Source organism: Patagioenas fasciata, chromosome 1 (genome assembly GCF_037038585.1).
Source record: "Patagioenas fasciata isolate bPatFas1 chromosome 1, bPatFas1.hap1, whole genome shotgun sequence".
NCBI lineage: Eukaryota > Metazoa > Chordata > Aves > Columbiformes > Columbidae > Patagioenas > Patagioenas fasciata.
In genome coordinates, this window is record NC_092520.1 from 10,545,001 (window position 1) to 10,572,580 (window position 27,580).

Genomic DNA, 27,580 nt, shown 5'->3' on the forward strand with positions numbered 1-27,580 from the left:
CCTTCCTTTGGATATATTTCCTTTAAATATATGCAAACTTTGTACTTTCTACCTACTAAGCCCCACTTAGTAAAGCTATTCAGCTAAGTCAGTACTAAAATTTCTCTGTTTTCAACCTTCTACATTCTTTGGATTTCCTTAAGCATTACAAGCTCCAGCTTGTGCCCCATGGCAATGTCTCATTAAAATCACCTTACTGCTCAGATCCTTATGTAGTAGAACCAGCCATTGTTCAGTTGAAGTCAATGAAGGAACACTGATTTATGAGATCTGTCTTGTTCATTATCTTCATCTCTCTTAACTGATCTCCCAATAAAAACGAGCATAGGGTAGGAAAAAAGCTGACTATAATAAAGATGAACAGATTTTCTACCTTGCTGAACACACCTGCTTCACTTGAAGGACAACCTCTAGGGAAATTAGGACATGTTAATAGTTTTCAATAGGTTTCTAAATTAACTATAATAAATAACTTTGCTTATTTTCATCATCATTGCTAGACTGGCTCCAGACATTCTTTTTCCTTCTTCTCCCTCTGCCCATCCTGCACTAGCCTTCTTTCATTGCTCACTCTATCCATGGTTAACATGAGGGCTATTTCTTCTTCCTCCCCTTCGCTGCATCTTTTTAAGACTTAGTTGAAAGTGACTGTTTCTTTTAACCGACATATTAACAAGGAGAATTTACTGTTTTGTTCAGGTATGTCACTTGGGAGAAGGGGTTTGATCCAGGATACTCAGTACATGCAAGACCTCCTAAACACACAACACTACTCTTTTGGTTTTCCTGTCATAAAAAAGGCAGAAAAAAATGTTTTCTAGTGCTTGGAGGCTTCCAGAGGGGACTCTGTTAAAATCCAAGGGGATCTGTCACCATAAATGATGGAATCCCACAAGACAAGAGTGGGGATTAGCCTGACAAAACATCTGCCTATGTCAACACCATGTCAAGTGAAACAAAGCTCCACCAGACACTGATCTGGGTGAATTAATGTCTGCACTTCCACCACCACCTCCCCACTGACAGCTGAGCACGCTTGCGAAGCACGGCTGCTTCTCCCGGACACCGTTGAAAAACTGCAAAGCTCAGTGCAACGTGGCTCCCCGACAGCTCTGCCTCGGGACTTCACACCAAAAGCATACAGTGCTATAAATGCTCCGCTCTCCCTCGCTGCAAATAGATAAAAGATTTTATTTCTCCCAAGAAGACAATCTCACTTACTTGGGATAGCGCCTCTGCTGAAAGATGGGCAGAATCTCTGTATCTTGATTTGAATGTAGAAGCAGTAAATCCCGAAATCTTTCTGTCAGGACAAAGAAAAAAAAAAAAAAAAGAAGGAAAAAAAACAAAAAACAAAAAACCCAGACTGTGACTCTGCATTATAAGTTCAGGCCACAAGCAAGCAGTAATATCAGTGAATTCTCTTCTCCAGCAACACTTACCAGAGGATAAAGCTAAATGTACAGGGAATAAAATCTATATATTCATACAAAACTGCTGCTAAGACTAGAAACCACTGTTTCCTGTAAACACTGTTAATAATATATTTTTTTTTCATCCAATATTTAATTCTATTTGTTCTTACAGGTTTCTGAGATCTGCATACAGGTCTTCTGGGGCATTTATGGCAGAACCTCTACATTTCTTCCCCAATAACTATAACTTAGTACATAGAGAGCCACAAACAGTACCTGCCTTGAAGAGCTTAGTCTAAACAGAAAGTAGCAACTAAGGATTCAACAGTGACTCAAGGACCACAGTAGTCTAAAAAAGCATAGATTGATTAATTAATTAATCTAAATTTTTCTTCCCAGAAAGGGTTGTCGGGCATTGGAACAGGCTGCCCAGGGAAGTGGCTGAGTCCTCATCCCTGGATGTGTTTAAAAGATGTGTAGATGAGGTTCTTAGGGACATGGTTTAGCACTAGAGTTAGGTTATGGCTGTACTTGATGATCATGAGGGTATCTTCCAAGCAAAATGATTCTGTGATTCTACATTAAAATGCAGTAGGTATCCTTGGGTAACTGATTCACTGGTATTTTCAAGGATGGTTTGGAGGATTGCTTTTTGTTGACTACGATGTATCTTAAAACCTGCATTACAGGATCATCCGCGGTAGGTAAGGTTTTTGTAACTTAGCTTCACTGACGACAAAGTGAAGGGGTGGCTGTGTTTTATGTGGCTGCCTTTCTCTGATGCCTTTCCCTAGAGGTGGTTAAACGCAATACCTAAATGGTATTTGTAGGAGCCTCTTCCAATATCAATTCCTCAGTTTCTGGAAGATAGGAACCTCTTCAAAATTCATGTTTCAAAATTCACCTCTTCAAAATTCACCACTTCAAAATTCATGTTTCCTTCTTTCCTTCCATCACCTGCAACTTTTATTTAACCAGTCCTCCAGCGGCACAGAAAAGTAGGACACTGCTGATGCCCTTCCCATCTCCTACTCGTCCCATAATACCTTATTACTGTGGCTTGAAGTCTTAGGTTACAGGTTTTATCCTTCATTTGCTAAACCACAGCTAGCAGCCTGCGCTGTGTGTAGTAGCTGTACTATGGGTTTCTCTAAACTAGATATCTTTTACATATCAGTTATTAATTCTGGGAACTGAACCTGATGCTAAGTATAGTCCTTCCCTTATATCCCTATGGATCTCAAAATATCCTCTAACACTGGGGTTGTAGATAAGGAAATCGAGCAACAGAAAATTAGTGAAGAAAAAAAATCTGAATGTCCCAACTCTGAAAAAGGAACCATGGCAGCTTTCTTGCTTCCTACAGATTAGTATGATGGCTTTCTTAACATTGTTTTATGTACTGTTATGTCATCATAAGTAAACTCCATTAATTTGGATACAATTCTGCTACGTAGCCTTGAAAATGGAAAAAACCCACACACATACAAAAAAACAAAACCAACCGAACAAACAAAAACCCATCATACTTTAAAGTTATAATACTTTGAAGAAAGCATAACCAATTCAAATGAAGAACTCAGTTTTAATCATCATTCGTCTCGTTCTGATATAGTCTTTCATCTGCTGCATAAGATGTATTGCAAACATCTCTGAGATCTGCCAGTGAAGAGACAAGGGCTGGTACAGAGTATATTCATTCCTTCATTTCTACAACTCTTCAGATTCCATTTTGGAAGAATTAAGCACTTGTATTCTCCAAAATTCTTGTCGCATCTTCGAAATGTAACTTAGCATTCCCTGTACCTAACCTGGACAGAGACTGGATGTGGCCAACAACACTAAGTGCAATGCTGTAAAGATATAAGTGAAACTCAATAAGAGTCTTTCAGGGAACAGCCCTCTCACTGTCTTGACAAAATGCTTGCCATTATAGCTACTTTTTGACCACTTCTTGAACTTTCAGGAAGATGGTTTTTTTTGCAGTCCTCTGGTACATGGCAATATGCTGTACTTGGGTGTGCCCTGTCATCCTTACAGACGAGAAGATATGATCTTCAGGTGTCTGAACAAATATCCCACTGTGTATGTGTCGGAGCGAGCACATTAACTTCCACCCCTATCCCAGGAATCTTCCAACATGACTCAAGCCACTGGAACCCTCTGTAAAAAGGCTTCATATGAAAAACGACAGCTTTTGTGTGTGCCTGGTGGGGGAATGAGAGGAAGTTTCAAATGGCAAACCCTGAACAATAGCACTTCCTTCCATGCCTTGAGATTCTTGACCTCCAGAACATGGTGCAAGTCACCAGGATAAAGGATTTGTCTTTGGGGTGGTCTGATTTATTTGTTTCTTTAGGATCTATAACCAGGTGTAGCAGCAATTGAAAGTGTAGGGAGACAAGCTCTTCTTCAGCTCAACACTGCACAACACCAGATTACGTGTGAGTGAGGCGGGTTTGGCAAATCTTGCAGAGGGCTTGTGACTCTCCAGGAGAGACAAAACACATCTAAGGGAAGGTGCAGACATGTCTCTCCCCATTGTTCTGCCCGAGATGGACAGCACCCAGGCAGACAGCCATATTCCATCCCTAACCCCGCCTTCGTGACTCTTTTTCTTGTGCTGCTGCCCTTTCCCATTAATCCAGGCCACCTGGCTGCACTCCAGGACTCAATTCAACAAGCCACAATCTTGAAAATATTTTGAATAGTAATGTGACAGAGCTGGCCAGGACTGGAGTGAAAACAGCCAAGCTATGGCATCTGAAATTGGCCTAAACAGCTTCCCGGCTGGATCTTGTTTTAGTTAAAGTCAACTTTTATTTTTTTCCCCACGCGATGGCAAATTTCCCAGGCAGATGTATTTTCTTTTCACCATATGACTTTACTAATTTTTCCATGGCAACACTTAAGCTATATGGTAATGTTCCACCTCATCTCACATACATCTCCTACAACTTCCTCCAGCACATGTAGCTTCCACATCCTCTAAACCTTCTTAAGAGAAATGGGACCCTGAAGAGAAGCCTTCGGGATTAATTAAATCCCATAGGAATATTGCATACATGCTTCACTCTTCAAGTCTATGATATTCTTACATTATACATACACGTGCACAGTACAGAAGTTGCACTGGTACAGATGACATTATTACCTTTAAGGATTATGCAGCAAGGTGAAGAGGGAGGTGACAAGAGCTTTGGCAGCTACTGGCAGAACATATTGGTGCTCTTACCAAAGGGAATATCAGAAGCCTAAAGCTTGACAAGGCTTTTCAATTTCAAAGAAAATATCATGATACCTTCCTAAGGGCAGAATTTCTTAAAAACATGAAGATTTTCTTCTAATCCATGCTACAACAACAAATGAAAGGCTTTTTTTTTTTTTAAGCATTTTTAACTTATTTTGATTTACAATCACTAGTTGATCAACAGAAACAAATCAAGACAGACAATCGTATCATTACTTCGATGATTTTAGAGAGGCATCTCCAAATAACTGAGTCTTTTCCATCACTTCCTACAGTTTAGTAGTTAAAATCTGAGGGTGACAGAGGGTGACTTTGAGGGTGACAGAGAACTGGACCAGGCTGCCCAGAGAGGTTGTGGAGTCTCCTTCTCTGGAGACATTCAAACCCACCTGGACACATTCCTGTGTGATCTGCTCTGGTGAACCTGCTTTAGCAGGTGGGTTGGACTGGATGATCTCCAGGGGTCCCTTCCAACCCCAACCATTCTGTGATTCTGTGAAATGGGACGCTTCTTGGTTAGGTGTTGGTTTTGTTTGTTAACAACACATGAATAACATTTACTTGATCAAATTTTAAAAGGCTTACTTCTGAAAATCTGCAATTATCTTCTCTGTTGATGCAATTTTCATTAGCGTACATACTAGCTAGTTTCCTGATGATTTTTTAAATTGTTCTGAGATCAATTATGCCATTGATTGTTTTGTCACTCTGCTCAGTGTGACACTGCAGATATCATTTCCCGTACTTTCCCATAAGTCTACCCACAGGATGAAGTCCTCACAGACATCAGGAATGGTTGCACAGTCATGTCTTATGCTCAGACTTATCTTTTCAACACACTGAGTGTCTCCACTTCCTTCTGATTTTCATTTTGACTGCAAGGTTCCTTCCAAATCCTTGATCAACGAGAAGTCCTCAATTAAATTTAGGCAGTCTCACTGGGATCATGTATGCTTAGCTAAATGTGTCACATGGTTACCTGCGATGACTAGAGGTTGGATGTAATAACACAATTTTATGTCCTGTCCTCCTAAATCAGGAAGGTTGTAGACTACAGAGGAGAAGAGAAAGTTTGTGGTGGATAGCTTTAGAGATTTAATCTGTTCTCTTGCACAAATCTCCCTTTCATGTCTCTCACCTAATTCTTCTTCCCTCTTTTTCATCCTTTGTTCATCCTTCCCCCTTCCAGTTTAGCATTTTCAGAAGTCAGCTACTGGAATCTCAGTATAAATGCCCACTAACATCTTTATAATATCTGTTCTGACAAACCAATTGCCGATTTACAAGGGCAGAAGGATGCATTTCTAAGGACATTTTCCCTTTAAAATATTCAGATGCATGTCATCGTTGTTCCCAAGTAAGAATCATGTTGTGCTCAGTATAATAAGTAAATGGTAACTGCCAGAATGGGTGTACGGTCTGAAGCCCACTCAAAGTGGTTACCAAATCAAGTGTCCTTTATTCCAGGATACAGTATTAGAAAGGTGGAAAGTGAGACAAGGGGAAATTCTATGATATTTTAATATCTGAGGACCTCAAACCAAAGAAAAATCACTTGTACAGAAAATCCTTGTGAATTAAAAGCCATTATTATTCACATGCTGTAGACAGAGATAGTACAGCACAGGGAACACTGGCCTTGTTTTTTGAAGCTGTCACACCCCTGAAGCTCTTAGTGCTTTAGCACTTCAAAGATGATGCCAAAATGACTTGCCAATGTCACACACTGCAGTTGTGTCAGGTTTGACTTTAAAAGTCGGGTCTTGGGCTTCTTCTTTCCCTGTTCCTCCTTGCTTCAAAGTACTTAACAGAAAATAGCAGCAAAGTCACTGTATTGAGTTCCAAGGGTGTTGAAAAATCAAATTCCTACTCTTTTAGAGTTTGATGGGTCTGTATCTATGAAGCCATTACTGTTTTGTTTTGTTTTTTAATCCCAACCACCTTTTGCCCAGCAGCTTCAGACCACTCCGAACTTCTAATAAGAACATGTCAAATTGCATACAATCAACTCAATTAAGAACACTGTAAAACTAACAGTAATTGCGACAAGTATTTTTTAATGAGAGTTTTACGGTTTATTTTCTAAATCCAAGTTCATAAGAATAAAAACAGAAATGTGACTAGAAAACAGCCAGAGAATGGGAGAACATAATAGCCTCATCAGTTATAAAGTACAGAACACTGCAGTCCAGAAGCCTAGCTGTCTATTGAAAGGTCTCTCTACAGGGACACTAATGCATTTGGATATTTTGCAATCATGTTTCTGTAATCAGCTATAACACTTCTGCATTCATTGAGACACAAATCCCATTTCCATCTGCAAAATGCAGACTGGTCTGGAGCATCTTCTGCGTCATGAATTGCTCCTCAGCACCTTGCAATAGTTTAAGAAACAAAATAAAAATTAAGTCAGCTTTCTTAAAACTGCCAACAGTATTTAAAAGGATTTGACACTCACTAATCTGACTCGTTTTCAAGCTCCATAAATTTGGAAATGCTGTCATAAGTAGTTCTTAGTGCCTTGTAAAAAGAAAACACATTTAGGAAGATGTTTTTGCCAGTTAAGGGCTATAAAAAACTATGATGAGCAATAAGATGGCATAAAACTGAAATATCCAATATTTTAGTTTGACCTGTGGCTTATTAATGGCCAAATTTTCTGAAATTAAGGAAGTGTCACTTCTCTCCTCTTGAAGAGTCAGTGCTACAAGTATCCTCCCATCAGATTAAAAGGGCAGGAAACAAAACAATGATGAGGTAATGTTGATGAGCTGAAGGCTCCAAAATTATTACATCATAAGCCTTGGAATTCCCCTAAAACATACATATTTTGCTGATACCAAGAGACAGGCTTTTTTAATAGTTTGAACTTCCGTGATTCTCAGTCCATTAAGTCTCACAGATTTTAATTATTCTGTTTTTTTTCACCACCATTACCTTCCCTCCTGATCAGTCATCTGAAAGACTAAATAGAGCCCACCATTTACAGAGCCACTAACAAAAAAGTTAAAAGCTAATAAAACCCAAGAAAATTGGAAATTATATTAAACCCCCTGCTGTTTATCTTTATTTAAGGGAAATAGAGAGGCTTTTACAGCCTCTCTCGTTTTCTAATCTAGGTGAACAAACAGTGATCATCCTTCTGTTCAAAATTTTATTTCGCAGGATTTTATTTAAGCAGAGAGGAAAAAATAAGGAAATCAACTAATCATTACACAGGTCAGCAGTGAACACTCCAGTTACTCCGGACCTGCAGAATAGTCCTCCTTTCTTTGAAGATCGTGTCTGTACACCCTGCTTTCCCTCCTAACCTACATTTGCTTCCTAAAAATTAATCAGCTTTTATTCTTTCTCTAGATCTGTGTTCACCAGCTGGAAATCATTCTCCCTCTCCAATTTTTGGCATCAGGTCATCCTTTTCCTGCTGGAATTCTCAGTGCTTTCTTCTATCTTTAAAATATCCCACCTACTATGTCAGAATTAGCTCAGACAGGTTTATTTTTAAATAGACCTCCCCCATTTATACTATAATCACAAATATTGCATGATTTATATGTGTATACCCAAATATCAGACAACAAAGGAACTGAGTAAAAGGCAGTTCTTGCCCAAGGAACCTTAAAAGGTTGGAAGGTTGGAAGGAAAAAGCATCACTTGCTTTATTTCAAAACACGGAAGAGAGATGTTGAAGACCATATTTAGACTGCATTCTGTATGACTAACTTGACAAGACAGCAGCGAGTGACCCAGACTGCCCATCAGCTGTGCTGCCAGACTTGGCTTCCCCAGACAGCCAGTGAAGAGAAGTAGACACAACCCCACAGTTAACCAGTCTCGACACTCAGCACTGAGTTAGAAATCCTTCTGTAGGTTATACAGCAACTCCCTGGAAGAGCTGGAGCTCAGAAATGTCTTAATCAATAAACTTTTCTTTTTTTTTTTTTCAGAGGTACCTACTATACTTGACGACTAATTCTGTCATGACAGTAGAGTTCATTCCACAACTCGACACTTACAAAGTGCAACAGTAAAACAGGGTTTAGAAACAACATAAAATGGTAACTTTACCTTCAGAAAATAAATACTTGCTCTGAAGCAAATGTTATTGATGGAGATTTTTTTAGCACTGAGTTCTACAACTGCTCCCTTTGGCCATGAAGGGCCATACTTTGCTGTCTGAACTCCCCATGAGCCAATGCCATTTTCTTCACTAGCGGTGCACTTGCCTCTTTCACAGCATGGCAGAAGAAATTATGAGGCACCAGTATATCCCTTTTTGGCTTTATGGCAAAGCTGAGACACTTCATCTAAAAATCCTTACATTCATTTAAAAAAATACTCCAATTATGTGAGGGGGGTGGGGGGATTAAACTGGTTGTCTCTTTGTGGCTTGTAATCTGATATAGAAACTAGAGAAAGCCCAACCTTTCAAAATCTACATGGGATTTTAACACTGAAGTGGAGCTGTGCAATTACAGTAATAGCACCCAGTACTGCAAAACTCCAGAGGTTACACCTCTAAAAAGCTGAGCAAAGTCACAATTCGTCAGGCTCTACTGATTCACACCAAGGGCTCTCCTACCCTCATATCTTGCCTCACATGCAGACATCCATGGAATAATAAGTATAGAGTAAGATCTTCCTGCTGCCACTTTCCCAGTCTCCAACCATTTCTATCTCAGCGGATTTCCTGTGCCTAAGGTCGTTTGTCTATTAAGAAATGCCTTGACATCTCTTTAAAGTATTTGCCCAATCCCCCATGTAAAGCTCCTAAGCTACCCCCACATCCTCTGACAAGAATTTCCACGTGTCTCTTGTCTAATACATGAAGATCCATCACCGTACATTTGTTCTGAAACAGTGTCTTACTGACCGTATTTGATAGCCAAATGTTCAGATACTGCTAAAAAGCATGAACAGTCAGGCCCTACCCATTCACTCTTCCAGTGTTATGCATGATTTTGTAGACAACTGCTTTATTCCCCTAAATTATCTCTCTTCCAGTCCCTGCATACTCAGTTGTCCCACGTTTGGAAGCCTTTCCATGCTTTTGACCATCTTCTGTCATTCCTTCCTGAACCCTGTCCAGTATCTTGTCTGAGAGATGCAGACCAGGCCTGCACACAGGAATCAAGTCCTGGGAGCATCACAGAAATACCCAGCTGCACAGTCATCTCATCTGCTTTATTCTCTACTCTTCTAATACTTTTTATTGCTGCTGAGCACTGAGCTGATGTCTTCATGGAAATAATTATCATGACTCCACAATGTTATTCTTGGGCTGTCATGGTCACATAATTTCCAGCTGTGCATATTATTTTGCCACCAAATCTATCAGACATCAGTATGTATCCTCGGGCACACATGCACTGGCATTTTTGGTCACGTCTATAAATAGGTTCATAAATGTAATATATTTTATAAATTTGAACAAGCTACAAGAACTTTTCATCAAACATATTTAAATGGCAGCCACAAAATGACGGAGTTAATCCCATCCAAGGCTAAAATTCCATACCATAACAAAAACACCACTAGCCATTGGGAACTCATTTGTGGGTTTTTGCCTATTCATATTTGGTGTTAGTTTAGACCATAAGCATGGGATCATTTCACATTCTTACTAATACAGACACAGCTTTATTCTTATATTCAAATATGCAAATAAATTACTGTATAATAACCTTGCAGAATCTCAGAATAGTTGAGGGTGGAAGGGCTCTCTGGAGATCATCTGGTCCAGTCCCCTGCTCTGAACAGGGTCAGCAAGAAAAGGCTGCTTATGGCCATGTTCAGTTAGTTTTTTAATATCTCCAGAGATGGAGACTCCACAGCCTCCCCGAGCAACCTGTTCCTGTGCCTGACCACTCTCCCAGTGGAAGAGTTTTTCTTACACAGAATCTCCTGTATTTCAATTTGCACCCATTGCCTCTTGTTCTGTCACTGGGCACCACTGGCTACATCTGCTTTAGTCTCTTCCAGGTAAAAGCAGATAGGACAAAAGAATTTGGAGGGCACAGTTACATGAGATTAGATTCAAGATTTAATTAACCTTCCCCTATACAACATAAAGGGTGATTTACGGCTGATAAGATTACACTTTATCTTCAGCCACTGTTTTTGAGGGTGAGTGTCTACAAAATGTTTTGTATAACCAAAACACACAACAGGCCAGTCTTGGACAAAGTACTCCTCCATTACAACAGAACAGGAGGGAAGCACCAGCAAATTTCAGATTACCAAAGGATGACTTGATAAAGACATCACTGCCAAGCATGTTCTAGTTCTTTGTGCCAACTCTTTTCTTAAAATTCACCCTAAATTTCACTATCTGATATAATTGGCAGGTCTGCTTATGGGAAAAAAAAATGAATATTGATGTTTTGTGCTGCTTCCATTGATTGTTACCCTTGGATAAAACTGTAAACCCACACCTGTTCGAGGAGGGGGATACAGCAGGTTAGGAGGCAACTGTCCCCAGAGATTATAAACACAGTCAAGATACTGCCCTGCCCTGGGCTTTGTACATGCTGGGCAGGTTGCACACCGGCTTCTCTTAGTTGGGGCAGGGATGGGAGAGGAAGGAAAAATGCTAAAGAAAAAAGATTTTGCAAAAGAGAACGGGACTTTCCTTGTTAATTCACCCTCACTCCCCACCTTGTAATCTAAGATACTGGGAGATCACCCAGCCCTTGCAATCTACCCTCTTCTCTCCAACCGCAGCTGTGAACCGTGTTGATAATCACTGAGGTTTAACAGATGTTAGTGAGGTCATTAACCATATCACAGCTCTAAGCCATCTTGACCTCAGTCCAGAATCTGTAAAATACCAATAACAGCTTTTACGTCCTCACAGCTGAGTTGTTCAAATACCTACACTGAAGGTGCTAAGTTGTCCTCGGGGTCCGTGCTGAGGGACAGACCAAAACCTGAAATACACTGAATATTTACAGAGAGTGCTTGGACAAAACGGCGCTGATATACACCCTGTGGGGGTAACGCCTGCCCAGCCAACTACTTAGCTAAACTAAAATGCTAGAAATAATAGTAACAAGGCTCCAAATAAGAAACAAAAGAAGAAAGGGGTATTAAGGGACTACGTTTATATATAAAAAAAAAATTCTCTTGTGTTTTCAGCTGCCTGGGTCTTCCAGATAACACACACAAGTTCTCTAAAAACACTCCTAGCACTAGTTGCACTGAAGCATAACACAGGATAAAGTGATCAGAGCTCAGCTGGATCTTATTTTCTGTATAAATTTTGCTAGTCAACTGGGGATGATCCACCGGGAAGAAATGTACATTTTTTCCAAAGATCTAATCACATTTGAGGCTCCATTTCTTATAACATCTCTCAAAGGGCAATATCAAAACCTTAGCAGGAAATCATTTGAATGACTGGCAAATGAAATGAGCCATTAGATATTGTTTTGCTCCTTTTTTTTGGATAGGTGATAAAATGTAATGCACACAAGTGTATGAAGAAGTGTAGCAAAAGTTTTGTTTAATTTTACCACGCTGAGAGCAATTCTGTTACTTCTTCTTACATCTGTATTGGATAAGTAGTTCTTGAGAACTTAAGCCATGTCACTCTCTGAACATAAGCTGTTATATATAACCTGGTCCAGGTAGTTTTAATTTACTCTTAATTAATAATTTCTTAGAAATACATATATTTGCTGACTTAGCACTAGCTCCTGAGTAGATTTGCCTTAAAATGTGTTGCAGGATTTTCTACTGGATCATCGTCTCCATCTTTCAACTATCATGATGTTATGAATGTAATGAAACACTAAATGGACATGTTTTTACATGACAGAAAGTCTGTTACTAATCAAGTCAACAGAAAAAGTATTCCCAACCTTAAATGGGAGAGAACAACTTGAAAATGTTACTACACTACATTGTAATACTACATTGATAACTATTTGCTAGAACAAAAGACCAGTGGTTTAGCGTGATTTAGATCACATAGTTCCTCACATCATTGTGAGGAAATGGTTTGACACGTATTTTCCTGAAAAAGTGATTTTACCAGTTCTTAGAACTATAAGCTGTCATTAGATATCTGTCTTTTGATTATTCTAGTTACCAGCCACGACCTGGCATATAGCAATGCATCGATGTACCATCACAAATGCAGCAATACAAAGTCGTATGAAAATGATAAAAACCTTTTCACATAGAAATGGCATTTGCTGGTACATACGTGTTGAGAAGTATGGAGGACTTTTAAAGAAACAATTCTTTGGATCAGTGAAATGCTGCTTTATTTGGAAACTGTACTGAGAAAAAATAATAGGGCATAATTAGCATAATCCCCTCAACCTATTAAAAAGATGCAAACATCAAGTAACAGAAATTATAAAAATGCCTTCCTGTAATTAAAAACCTTTCCTTTTTCAAACCAGTCACAGCTAAGCTCAAGAGATGCTCAGCTAACACAGTGCATGTGAAATCCTCGAGGGAAAGCCCTGTAGCGTCAGGCTGGCACCAGCCACTTGGCAAAGCACAGCAAAGCATCACAGCTTTGGCTTTGAAAATGTGTGTGGGTGTCTGTGGCATTTTCCTTGAGGAAATGGCACTTACAGTGTGCTTTATGAATAAGGGAATATGTTAAATTTATGGGAAGAGATAGTCCTTAAAACTGCTTATTGCAATGAAGTGCACAAACTGCCCACTGATTTATTTTCATTTTATATAATGTGAGGAGGCTTCTTGGAGGCTGTAGGTGTGCTAGTTATCAATGACAGCACTGTAAAATTATCACAGCAGCCATTTCAGCAAAATTCAAAACAGTTAATAATCTCTGAAACTCTTCCTTTCCCCAAAATCCACAGAAAAACGTGTCAGCCGCCCTTGGTAAACGCCACCCTCCACTGAGTACCCTTTCGTCCAACATACATAAAAACACAAATGTGCATATTTGGATACACAGACCTTCCAGGCTCTCTCCCCAGCAGAGAAGCATTCTCTCTTACTCATAGTCACGGTATTTATTACAGCATAACTTAAAATTTTCTCTTGTCAGGTAAGTCACAAATCCAAGCAGCCATCCACTGTTTATCAGCTTCTACATACAGGACAGGGTCCTTTCAAATTACTAAAAACACAGTGATGCTTTGCATAAAGCACTGTCTAAATTTTGCTCTCTATGGATGGTCAAACACTTTAAATCAAAATCTGCTTTACATAGGATTCTGAGATTTTAGGATTAAAAAAAAAAAAGGTAAAATCCACACTCAAATGCTGAAAGTTTAGCGATGTGTGTGGACACGTATATATAAATAAAATGCAGCACTTCATGCAAGTCACAGTGGTGTTCTCTCGCATGCCCATCTCTTTTCCCAGTTAGTTGCCAGCTGGGCTGTATCTGCTGTGATTCAAGTGCTTTTTCTCTCCAGGAGAGAGTGAGACCACAGCATATTATGGCAAATACACCCTAAATTGGGAACCTAGCCAAAAGAAGATAAAGCAAGCCAGAGACATGCAAATCCTAAAAGGCAGTGGGGTGAGCATTTGCAAGTGATATTTTTAGCTTTCAGACAGTATTATTGACCATATTAACTTCTGAGAAATAAACATTTCTCATGTAAAAGGTAAATCAGCTTAAAAAAAAAACTGGGGGCTGGAGGAAGAGGACGGATGGAAAGGGCATCTTCTGTTCATTTACCAAGCAATTTTATTGTTTATTTTTCTCAAGGATAAAATTTTCATTCCCTGCTCTTTACTTTGACTTTGTTGCCTCTTTGTCAAACCCACTAAAGACATTACATGACTGAAAGAGTGCCTGTTATTTTCTTTCTTTTGTTTCAGTCGCTCTAATAAAAGATATTCCCTCTCCCTGTAAAACTTGCCTCTCATGGAATATTATTTCATTTTAGTGTACTTTGGTCTTATCTGCTACAAGTGTCGCAAACTATATAAACAAGAAGTGTCATGATATCCTTTTGGAAACAAGTTCTGTCACTTTACGTCCATTCTGAGAAAAATAAAAGTGCTTTAAATAAAGAAAAAGAGGAAGAACAAGAACATGCCTGAGCTGCCGAAATATGGATTATAATGTCAGTGAAACAAAATACACACTGCACCCAGCCTATCAGCTGCTGCCCTTCATACCAAAGCGCCATTTATTGCAGTCACGGCAGACTCTGCTTTGCACAGCACAATGGGCAAGGCTGCAACCCCATTCACATTTTGGAAAGTGACTTCCAGCTTAAAAATTCCCTCCTACAGTCTCTCCTCACAGGAATTTAGTTAATACGGAGATAATTGAGACATCTGTCTCATTAAGAAATGCCACGTTCTGCACGTAGCAACCACCATTCCAAATTTCACTCAAACTTTGGACGCACTCTAGCAATTAATTTACCTTGCAGCATCTTAAACTTTATAGAGTATTTATGGCATTTCTGCCTTGCTTTCTTTGGGAATTTCAAAGCCTGATAAAAATTTTAAAATTGAGTTTTAATTAAAAATTAATTTAGTCGACTGATGCTCACAAAAATGCCTTTATATTAAAAAATGGATTGCCCTGGCAGTTTGACTCCATTCCCATTAGGAACTTGCTCCCACATCTGTGTTCTGCACTGGGGTATCCAGTTTTTTGAGGTATGGAGTCACTAGGTTCATAATCCAGTACTGAACTACACTAAAACACAGGACTACAGTACAACACTTCTGCAGCTGTCATATACTCTTTGTTTTCTACAGGGATCCTATTTTTATAGTCAATAACCATATGGTGACAGATTATTTTTTTTAATAACCTTTATGATTTAATGGGACAGATTTTCAGGGGAAGACTGGGGCAGAGAAGAGCTGTAGCTACAAGATGCCCCTCGAGAATTCGTGGATAAGAGATTGTACTTCCTTATCGAAAAACCGAAATTGTCCAGCTAGAGTTTGATGAATCAGAGAAACAATGTGTAAACAAAAGTCAAAGGACTGGATGAAGCAACACAAAGGTGTTTGTGGCACACGAATGGAAAGCTGGGTTGGAAGGGGCCATAGGAAAATAGTGCTAAAATTTGGGGTGCAGCATTTGCTTCATTTATTTTAATGAATCTTGGAATAGAAAGAGATTTTTGAATGACCAGTTCCTGTTTCAAGGAAGTCAGAAATTTGGGGTGGGGATGCCCCATCCCTGGAAACATTCAAGATCAGGTTGGACAAGGCTCTGAGCAACTTGATCTGGTTGAAGATGTCCCTGCTTTTTTCAGGGGGGTTGGATTAGATGACCTTTGAAGGTCCCTTCCAACCCAAACTGTTTTATGATTCCATGACTTGCAGCTGGCAAAAGTGGTGGGCAAATACACTTACAGAATGAAGGAGAAAAAAATACTGCAATAAAGGAGACAGGATAGCTTCAGCACTAATATCATGCCAGCAAGGAACTATACAATATTAGATATGTAAATAGGGTGAAAATGTCATTTGATCATGGTTTTTTTGATCCTGATGACATTTGCAATGTTGTGGGAGTTTTAATTCAGCATTATGACTGTTCCATGCTGAGCACAGAACAAATTCCAAGTAAATAATGTCCAAGCTTAGACAAGGCACCTGTAGAATTAAGCAGACAGGTAGGCGAGACCAAGGAATATGGAGCAATACAAGGTTGCATGACAGATAGTCTTCTGAATATCCCAGCAAGCACCACTTCTGGTGGTCTTTATGGCAAAAGAGATCTATACTTTAAATTGTACCACAGGCCAAATCAATGTAAAGCAATCCCATTCCTGTATTTAAAAGGAACATTAGTGGAGAGGGTGCAGAAAGGAAAGAGCCAGATAATGCAAGGTCTCAAAACCCGGACTTAGCACAACAGATCAACCAAACAGAAGGTTCAAAGGTGCCACACTCAATTTCTGTAAGTATTTGCACACAAAGAGGCAACAACGAAAATGCACACACATTTTGCAGTGGTGGTTCTTGCCCTGAAATGAAGGAGGAAATGTGGAAAAAAAAAAAAGGAAAAAACCCACTAAATTATTACATCATCAAAAAGTTGAGCTTCATTCGCACAAACACCACCTAAGGAGCCCATGGACATCCAAAGGTTGAAGTTGCAAAATCTGCAGACTCATTAAATCCCAAGGTTTGGGTTTGACTTATGTAAACTTCTATATAGAAATTATTCTAAGAAATTCTAAACCATCATGAGGAAGTTGGGAGTGCATAAAGATAACTGTCCGTTCTAATTATAAAGTTAATAATTATCAACAGTGTCTACAGAAGTTTTCTCTATTTTTTTAATGTTCCAAATGCGATTTTTTTTCCTAAAAACTAGATAATTTTTACCAAAAAAAAAAAAAAAAGGATTCCAAAAAGAAACCTTCCAAATCTACTTTTAAGATATTTTAACTTGCGATTGTTAGTTAAACTGTGGCAACTCATAATTCCAAGTCTGAAGTGTGTCTCTGTGTTCTTTCTGTCCCTGAGGGAAAAGTTTCATCGAACTGCGAGAAAAGCAAGAAGATGTTTTGGTAGGGATTCTTCAACAAAATTTGAATGGCATCTCAAGGAGTCCACTGTTTCCCCCAGGGAAGCATAGGCATGCATGAAGAGCTGGCATTTTGATGTGAACTCTCCCATTCCTCTGGAAACCATCATGCACCTGAGATTGTTTAAGGTGCTCACACAAAGGAACTCGAAAGTCCAGTGAGACTTTGTATATTCATATTGCTTGAAACAACTGTGTTCCTCTGCACAGAAAGTAAAAGAATGGGAGTTTCCTAAGCATCCACAGGTAAATATTAACAGAGAAATGGTGAAACTAAGCCACGATTGGGTAAATCACAGGCAACTCCAGAACAGTAACTTTGCCTTCTTCAATAGGCAAACACAGCATATAAATAGTGATTATAAATACAGAAATTTGCCTGGACATCCACCAAAATACATGTCCTGGAGTCTTTTTATCTTGTGACTATTTCCAAAGCACCTATTGCTGTTCTCACTGAATTCTTTTAGATCCCATCAACTGATACATACTAATGTGCTCCACAGGCTTAATTCCTGTAGTTCATAAAGGTACTTAAAACATCTGAGGCAGATCAAGGAATGCTTCAACCTTGTATTCTTGGATCGGTTCTTAACTACAGCAACATCCACCTATCCTTTCTGTATTACATCCAAGGATAAAAATAATTTACATCATTCAGCCATGTAATTTTCTATAATTATTACATGATTAAGAAGAGACCGGGATACACAAAAGGTGGAAGACTACAAGTGACTCGATGCTTGAAGCAACTCCTCCTCCAGAGGAGAAAATTTCTTCCAAAACAACTTTCTCACCTATAAACCGTTTTTCCCTGTAGAGGTAAAACTCATTAACTGTTCAAATCGGAGTTGACTGAAATTATATTCTTTCTGACAGTAAGTCAGCTGGAGTTTAACTAATGTAAACCAATCCATGTCTAGAGTCAAAAATTCAGATGTGTTCATCTTCAGCATTAATTCTTTAAAAAGAGCAAATGAGCTTTCAGCATCAAGCCAGGAAGCTAAATATGGTCTCTTTCCTTTTCTCCATTCTCTTAATTTTGTCTTTTACTGAGATTGTTTGCATTCATAAATCTAATAATTAGTGAATGTTAATGGCAATTAAGAATAAAACAAGCATTTCTTATGGCACACTTTGGCTAATTATATTGTTAAGGCATTTTAACCTCGCAGTAATGTAACAGTACTACTCTTATTACTAATGTCATACTATATAATAAAGAAACACAATTAAACCTTTTTAGCACTATATTCTGATAGCTCCCTCAGAAGTGTAAGTAGGATTTGCTGACAACTTAAGAATCAGTAGTAATAAAATCTAACAGGGGAAAATAACATCTATTCCATCTCTGTCTTCTACTTCCAAAACCACACATCGATTTCTTCTGGAACAACTTACAGTACCACATCATTATGCCTTTACAGCCTGCCAGGAATCTCCTGGAATAACTAAACACAACAAAATACATGTTACTATGGAATGCAAAAGGCCTAAATCAAACAGAGCTTGAGGTAAAAGCAAGAGTTGATCAACTCTTCATCACCAATGACTAAATATTTTTAAAGAAACCCAGTAGCAGTTACAGTGATCCTGGGACAACCTTGTCACACCCTGTGGGCAGACTTCGTAGTGTTATTATTCCTTCTTGTCATCTTCTGCTTCACACATTCTTCCAGTGTGAACCAAAATCTACTAAGAATATAGTAGATACTGACTGAATGATCCATTACTTCAATATTTCTGAAACCATCCCTGGAGTTACTGAAAATAAAATATTGCTTCTTTGCTAGCTCCTATACTTGCTGATAAACTCCAGCTGAGTGCAGCAATGCACAGCAAGCCTTGGGGTGCTTCAGGCTTTGTATAAACCAGGAGCTGCAAGAGCTTAACAAGGTCACGTACATACTCTTAAACAATCTGACAAACCCTCCCAGCCCAGCAAGTTTAGATCAATCTTCCTTTAGAGCCCCTTAGAATGTGAGCTCACACTTCTGCTGAGCATGAAAAAAAACCTTAGTCAGCTTCCAAAATTGTAACAACTGCCTTAAATTTTTTTCTGTTGAAAAACAAGGAATCTGGGGTGTGTACTTCTTGCTGTCTCAGGTTTTAGTCCATAGGGAGTTAAGTAAGATACATGTTTTCATAAATTTGCCATGTTCTGGAAAATTATTGTTTTTAACTGAAAAATGTTTTGCCTTTTTTTTTTTTCTCTTTCCCTAAGGCTTCCTGCTCCAAATCTGGACCTTCCAGAAAAAGGACTGTGGCAATATCTGACAAAAAATCACATCATACCAAGTCAGGTTCAAAATAAGAGACTCAGTACCTACATGACCTGGAGACCGTGTATATCCTCATCTCTAACGGGAAGAATTAAGCAAAGATAGGTATTTTCTGATGAAACCTAGAGTTTACCAGGGTGATGCAGATTGGTACCCTGTGATCTACCTGTTCTGGTTCTAGCTGCAGAGTTCCCACACACATCAACACCTCCTGCTGCCATGCCATTTAGTAACCTCTAGGCCAGAGGTCTCGGATTCAAAGGGTGGTATTAAAGTGCTCCTATGGCATCCCCACAATAAATACTACACTGCTCAGAATGGCAGACAGGTCTTGTGAATGTCTGCAGGATTATACGTAACTACACAGCAGGATGATGTCACTACAAGATAAAAACTCCCATAGAGCACAGACAGCAGCAATGTAAACACGGTCCCACATCAATTTGTACCAGCAACACACTGCAACATAACAGCAGTGTTTTATTGCCTTAAGGCACGCAGTTCACCTTAACACCTCGAAGTGCTGTGTATTTGTTTTCCACAAAAACATGCTGTATGGCTTCAGAAGTCTATTATTTTGACATCATCAATATCACTTTCTGTCTCACACCCTGAAGTTTGTCTAGTGAAGGCGACACATTGTCCTGATAAACTGCTGTGTTTTTTTTCACTGCTGTCAAGTGGTTGGACACCAGGCATGGCCTCTGGCCTCTATTTTTCCCTCTGGAGGTGCCAGATGAAATGTTAGCTTTAAAACTAAACAAGCAGCAGTGCTTGAAGTAGCAGCAAGGACAGAAGAAGCGTAAGGCTGACAGATGACAACACTGAGGACAAAGCAGGCAGTAAGCAGGACAAAAAAACTTGCAAAACACCCTTTTGTAAATACTAAGCCAACAATTTTTTCAAAGCTGAAGGAGAAACAGGTGACTACAGAGATAGGAGAGAAGCAGAATAAAATAAGTGTTTAGAGGAGAGGCTAGTAAAAAGATCAGCTAATTATGAATAAGTAATCCATGGATCTCGTTCTGAGTTGTGCACAAGCCATCACAGGGACTTCAGTGTTACTGTAGGATTTAAAGTTGCCACCCACCAGTTCAGCTGCAGTAACTGCCAGGCAGCCTCAGAGAAAAACACGCTGACTTGGAGGTTTAGATTGGATATTAGGAAAAAATTCTTCACGGAAAGGGCTGTCAGGCATTGGAACAGGCTGCCCGGCGAAGTGGTGGAGTCACCATCTCTGGAGGTGTTTAAAAGGTGTTTAGATGAGGTTCTTAGGGACATGGTTTAGTGCTAGAGTTAGGTTAGCTTAAGGTTGGACTCGATGATCCTGAGGCTCTCTTTCAACTGAAATGATTCTATGATTCTATGACTTAGCGCTGAGCCACAGGGCTAACCCAACCTGCAGGGCTTCATGTTTACAATTACGACAGATCAGCCACTGTAAACCCATTGTAACTTAGACATCTAAGTCATGACATCCTAATCAAGCTGTGGTCTACAGCCACAGGTTTCACATCTGTAATATGATGAGATAATTGCATTAATAGTAAGAACCACCACAATGCCACAAAATGTTTTGTTAATACAATAGGTGCTGACTTAAGTAGTTACATGTCAGCACAAGGACAGTAATTACATTATCACAAAGCCATACTTTAGAGAGGTCTGTAACAGCTGTTTCACTATTCACAATACCCAGTCCACATGGTAAAAGATGGAAAAATCATGTTAAGGACCTTTACAGGGGAAAAATCACAACTAATTGTCAGTTAACTAAACCAGCTATCTCTGAGGTAGTGACATATATATCTAGATTCTCTTTACAATGAAGAGAAAAAGGCATGATTGGGGCCTGGAAGTATCTGCTACACAGGCATCTGTGGGCACATTACAGCAATACCTGTGCCTATGTGTCTCTGTTTTCTGTGATGAACATGAAATCTAAGTGCAACGCAGTTATTAATACTACCACAGCACAGATTAGAAAGAAAAGAGCTCAGATTTGTATTGGAAATTTATCTAAAGGATGCTGCTGTCTACATAATGGGAGGGAATGTTGTGCCTTTATCCAAATTGGCTTCTGACAAGGGCATGTTCTCAGCAATTCTAAGCTCAGATAGCACCATTTGATTTCAGTGGAGCAAGAAATACATCACTTAGGGGCCTGGATTGCTGTTTCGTGTGCAAAGGTCTCAGAGCTACTGTTTATGAGGTTTCTTCCTCTCCTCCCTACTTTCTCTGTCCTATGTTTTTCATTATTCAAATAACTGCTTTAAAAAGCAAATAAAAGTTTTGCCTGAAAATCGAATAAATATCTGCTCCTATGCAAACAACTATTTCTAGAGTGGCTGCCTTTTTCAGAAGCCAGTTCTTGCAGCTTCTTCGATTGGATATCTAAAATTATATGCACTGGGATATGGACAATAAATTACTTTCTGTTAACAGCAACCTCTCATCAGGAGCTGACAATTCTATTACCCCTTATCTTTTCTCTTGACATGCATTGCTTTTCCAACCTACAAAACAAAGTCACTAAGGCCATGAGGTATTCTATTAAATTTGCAAAACATAAGACTTGGTGTCAGAGACTTGACCCAAAACATAACTTGCAGAATTGTTTTGCCAGCAGTGGTATCTCCCTCAAGTCCTTACAGCTAATGGCAGAAAATTGTTCCTTCACATCTCCCAAGTGCAGGCAGCAGAAGCTGAAGCCAGCACAAATAAAAATGTCTCAAACTAACCAGTTCTTCTTTGCATTTCACAACATATCTGCACTTTTCTTGCATCCTTTTTAATTTAGGTTTGTAATTAAGTTTTCTGAAATTGTTAACTCTCTTTGGTGTCAGGCATAATCTGTCAGGGATGTGAAAATGTGATAAAAAAAAAGAGAATCTGAATAAATAGGATAAAGCCTGAAAGCACAAGTCATGAAAAGAGCTCAAATGACAGTATGTCTCACAAAAACTCTTCCAGCCCAATATCCTGGCTGCAGAAGCAGCCATTAGAGCACACTTAAGAAAGATTAAAAGGAACGTGGCAAATATAATAATCCTCCCTCAGTCAGCGGATTAGAGACCATTAATAGTCACAGTGCTTAAGGGACTGAGTGAGAACAGGGCTCCACAGTACAGTTGCAGCAGAAAGGCCTTGAGTAAACTGCCTGCTTCTCGACAGCACATTTGACTGTTGAGCAAAACTCAGACCACAAATGGTCTCTGTAATGTGACAGTGTCCTCAATCTCACAGAGTCCTACCTAGGCAGACTTGCCTCTCAGCGGAGAATACATGTACTGAGTTGGGAGAATGACATTTAAACGCTAACACAGAGTAATTCACACCACAGAGGCAATCAAGAAACTTCAAAGATGCCACTTTTTTTGGCGAACTCATTTAGCTTTTCTCCACCCCACTTATCCCAATAGCCTACTGTCCTCTACCAGATAGGAATAAAACTTAACAATAAGAGGCATCATACTGGGGCAGACCAGAGGCTAACTAGGCCCATATTTCAAGCAGAAAAAGAAAATCAGGGTGATTATGGAGAACATGTGCATGTGGTAGTGCGCTCCCAACCTTTCTTATTAAAGTTTCAGCAACTTCCACAGCCATGTATGCTGCCAGATCAACAAGTTCAACAGACATTCATGGATTTATCCTCCTTGAATTGGTCTAATCCCTCTTAGGGCAACAAGCTCATCTGACTCCGTTCCACAAAAACACGAGCTGATACAAATTAACACGGAAAACATTTCTTCATAAGAAATGAACACGATGGTGTTGTGTATTTCTCTTCCTTACAAAGAAATGCTATGCTAAGCAAGAAGAAAGTCAGCCGACAAGGAATAATGACAACTATCACTTGAGGATACAACTGTCACAGGGAGAAGCAAATTACCATTCTCCTCTGTGGGGAATCCTGGCTTACACCTCTGGTCTGGAGGACATTCAAAGAGCAATGGAAGAGCATGGAAGAACATGAAAGCAACCTGTAATCTCAGTGTACCATAGGCATTAATTAACCTGGCAGCCATCCAAACTGCTGGCATCAAAATCCCCTTATCTGGGAGCTGCACATTTCAGCATTTCTGCAGACACTACCACGCACAGAGGCACTGCAACTGCACAAGGCCAGCAGGCTACCAAAAAATAAGAGGCAGAAACTGAGGAAAGCTGAAAATTATTACATTGCAATCAGAAGATCTGTTAGTATTAATAGCTGGAAAAACATGTAATCTGAAGAGATATTCATCTGAATAAGGCAGGAGTTGCATCAATAACATAATAAAAACAACTTTGGGAAAACAAGCATGTACAATCTCTAGTAAGAATACACCACAATCAAGGTGTAATTGAGCTGAAGCCGGAAAGGGATAACAGTTCGAGTAAAGGTATTTGTTTCTGAAAAGGAATTGTTTTTCTACATACCTGTCCAGTCTCCTACTACTTTAAGGTGGACCCCAAACGTTGCTTTGGTATCTGTAGGGCACTAAAAATATTAAATATATTAAGGACCACTTCTGAGTAACAAGAAAATAACAAAATCATTCAAAGCACAGTTGTTAAGACAGAACCTGGTGTAAATAGGTCATTCCTGACCAGCTATACCAGCAGCTATACCTTTTAAAAAGCAAGTCTAGCATCAGTGGAGTTCAGGAAGCTGAGCATAGTGGGACTACACTCAGTCTTAACCCTTTCTTCTAATCACAGAGGAGTTTGTGATCAGCTTGTCTGGGAATGGGATTTGGAACAGCCACTTGACTAAGCATTATTCAGCAATGGTACCAACTGAGGATACAACAATATAGAAATACTCCTTCTGCTATTGACACATTAAAAAACCAGGAACTACCCCATTCACTCCTAAATCAAGGCATTTAAGAGACTTCTGGTTCTTGAATGTCAGGGCACATGTTTTCAAGCCAATCATTCTCACTCAACTGATGCTTTCTTCCAAATGAAAGCTAGATTTTGCTGCACTTCACAAGAGCTTAGAGTTTGAAAAGGAAAACATCAGATTGCACGGCACAGCATAAAAATCACTTTGCAGCCACCAATCTCTCACTCTGCACCTATGCCCTCACCTCAGGGCTAGTTACTCATGACCATGAAGACAGGAATGATATTATTTACAGTTTTATCCACACCACAGTATCTAAAACCACCAAATGTTTCACACATAAACAGGACGAGCAACTATCCCTCAGAAAATGATTCTTTGCTTTCCTTCTATAAACCAACACCTTTGGTTTCTTTTTGATAGAAAATATTACTACTGAGTTTTGACGTCTTTCTTAGAACCTGTTAATGATTGATCCAAGTTCCATCATAAATCCAGCATCCAACAGATGACAATTCTTTCTTTTTTCTACTGCTACAGACCAATATCAATTCTGAGGAGAGTGGTTAAATTAAAGGAGCACATCTATATTATAAATAAAAGAAGTCCAGGTAGAATCCAAGCACCAAATACTCAATCATACACGATATTTGTGAGGACACCTCTTGGTTGTCTTCTGGACCACCGTCATTAGTGTTCCCAAGATAGCCTGTAGTGAAGTGGAGAACCACTGGCCTCAAGACTAAGGATCAGTTCCCATCAGTTTCTTATGTAGCAGCAGACACAGATAAAATGTTGGTATTCACTACATCTTGGCAAAACTAGAAGAGGAAATACAATGTCCTAGAGAGCCACTCCACTTTCCTGAAGGAGAAGAGCATTCTTTTTAAGAGTACTGATTACTAGACAGACTCGTATTTAATTCCTTGTCACCATTCAAGTTTTCCTATAAATTTTAGTACATAAATTTTCCAGTCAGAATTATTTCAGCAAGTCTTAGCCTTCCAAAAAAAGGCATAAAGGAAAGCAAACCTCACACAAGGCCCATATTTGCCATGGCTAGTTGCAGTGTCTTCCAACAAAGGTATCAAGACCAATTCTCCATACAAGAGCAGGTAAGCAGCCCTTCAGCTACAAAGTTGTGAAGTGGCAGCAACAAGATCTGTTCTCCTGTGGGCTTCTGTAAGAGCCCTCCGCAGAGTTTATTTATCAGTCTGGGATGTCCCAGGCCTCTATGTGTTTCACAGGAAGTTGAGTGATTTTCTTAGACCAACTATGCACAGTCCCAGTTCAGCACATCTAGAAAGTTGTCTGTCATTCCCTTCTTCCATTAAAGTTAATGGTAGAATACTCATCATCTCCTGTCAGAATATGTTCAAACCTGTTATCCTTCACATTACCCTTCTGACTAGTTCCTTTCTGCTCTACTTTAAAAAACTGCCCAATAACAAAGAGGTTTACATCTCTTTAGACTTTGGGAAGCCTACTTTGATACCTATAACTGGGCATGAGAGTTCCTCAGAGAGTTCTGGAAAAATCTTATTGTGTTGCTAAGTCTTACCAGAAGAAACATGCCTATCATCTAGGCTGCACAAAGTTAATTACTCCCAGTTCAAGAGAGAGAAAGACTGTAGAATCTACAGTGTAGATGGTCCAGCGAAAGGCCACAAAGATGATGAGGGGATTGGAGAACTTGACATACAAGAGAAGTCAAAAGGTAATGTGTTTGTGTAACCCACAGAAGAGAAGGCTCAGGGAGAACCATGTCTTCCAATACCTAAACAATAGCTATAGAGAAAATGAAGATGCTCTCTTCCCCACCATGCATAGTGACAGGACAAGAGACCGAGGCACAAGTTGCTTCAGGAGAAATTTCACCTGAACATAAGAAAATATTCTTCATCATGGAATAAGTAGAGAGAGAAATGGTGCAATTTCTCTTGCTAATTCAGCTCCACAGGTCCTCGGAAAACCTAATCTATGGCCCTTGCACCAGAAGTTTGAACCAGATGATCTCCAGAGGTCTCTTCATACTTAAGACTCTCCTACAAACTTGTAATTTTAACTTTGAAAGTTGTATTTACAATTTTACTGCACAAAACACGTATTTTATCTCAGGTCTCTAAACAGAATTTAGTTTCCAAATTGTAGCTTTTTCCAGACTGTTACAGAATATATTCCAGAAAGTTAAGAAAATATTCAAAGACAGCTTTTCAGAAGTTTAATCATGAAAGTGAGTAAACTTTCCCATGTTATTAACAGACCACTGGGCACATGTAATGAAGTGCAAAGAAAATATCCTCTTATATATTCAACTTTCTTCATGAAATCACAGAATTGTAGGGTAGCTGAGACTAGAAAGCACCTCTGGAGACTGGCTACTTCAATCCTCCTGCTCAAGTATGGTCTGCAAGAGCAGGTAGCCCAGGACAGTGTCCAGCTGAGTTCTGAATATCTCCAAGCATGGAGACTCCACAGACTTTCTAGGCAACCTGTACGACCCTCATAGAAACTGCTTTTTTCCTTAAGTTCAGATGGAATGTCCTGTATTTCAGTTTGTGTTGTCTCATCACTGGGTGCTACTGAGAAGAGTCTGGCTCAGACTTCTTCAGTCTTCCAATAGTTCCACCTCTCTCAGCCTCTCATCATCTGAGAGATGCTCCAGTTCCTTAATCATCTTCATGGCCTTTTGTGCTGCATGTTCCTCTTGAACCCAGAACTGGACACAGAGCTCCAGATGTATTTCACCAGTGTGGAGCACAGAGGAAGGGTCGTCTCCCTGAATCTGCTGGCAATGCCCTACCTAATACAGTCCAGGATACTGTTGGCCTTCTCTGTTGCAAAGGCACATTGCTGGCTCATGGTCAACTTGGTGTCCACCAGAGGTAGGATTTGGCAATTTCCTTTCATGATCTTCAGGAGGTTACCATCAGCCCACTTTTCCAGCCTCTCAAGGTCCCTCAAATGGCAGCACAACCACCTAGTGTATCAACCACTCTTCCCAGTTCTGTTTCATTAGCACTGTACAACCCTGAGGTACAATGCCAGCTGGACTTTGTGCTACTGACCACAATCCTTTCAGTCCATCAATTCAGTCAGTTTTCCACCTACCTCCCTGCCCATTCATCTATTCTATGCTTCATCAACTACTCTATGAGGATTTTATGAGAAATAGTATCAATAATCTTGTGAATTATGACACTCCTGTCCATTTTACATATCTAAGTCTCTGATCATCTATTTTACTTTCAATTTGCCATAACTCATATTGAAACATTGTACAGCTAAATA

The 27,580-nt window shown here is 39.5% G+C and overlaps 1 protein-coding gene across 4 annotated transcripts in view; it reads right to left on the reverse strand.

Moving 5' to 3' along the window:
- NOX4 (NADPH oxidase 4) overlaps window positions 1-27,580 on the reverse strand; it is a 112,933-nt gene that overhangs the window by 39,715 nt on the left and 45,638 nt on the right. For 3 of the 4 annotated variants that reach the window (XM_071802899.1, XM_065851124.2, XM_071802934.1), the window contains 2 exons: window positions 23,878-23,938; window positions 1,222-1,303 (listed from right to left, as the gene is read on the reverse strand). In XM_071802899.1, coding sequence (XP_071659000.1) covers window positions 1,222-1,303; window positions 23,878-23,938 — 143 coding nt within the window. The remainder of the gene's footprint in view (window positions 1-1,221; window positions 1,304-23,877; window positions 23,939-27,580) is intronic. The other variant, XM_071802993.1, reaches the window with a different exon arrangement.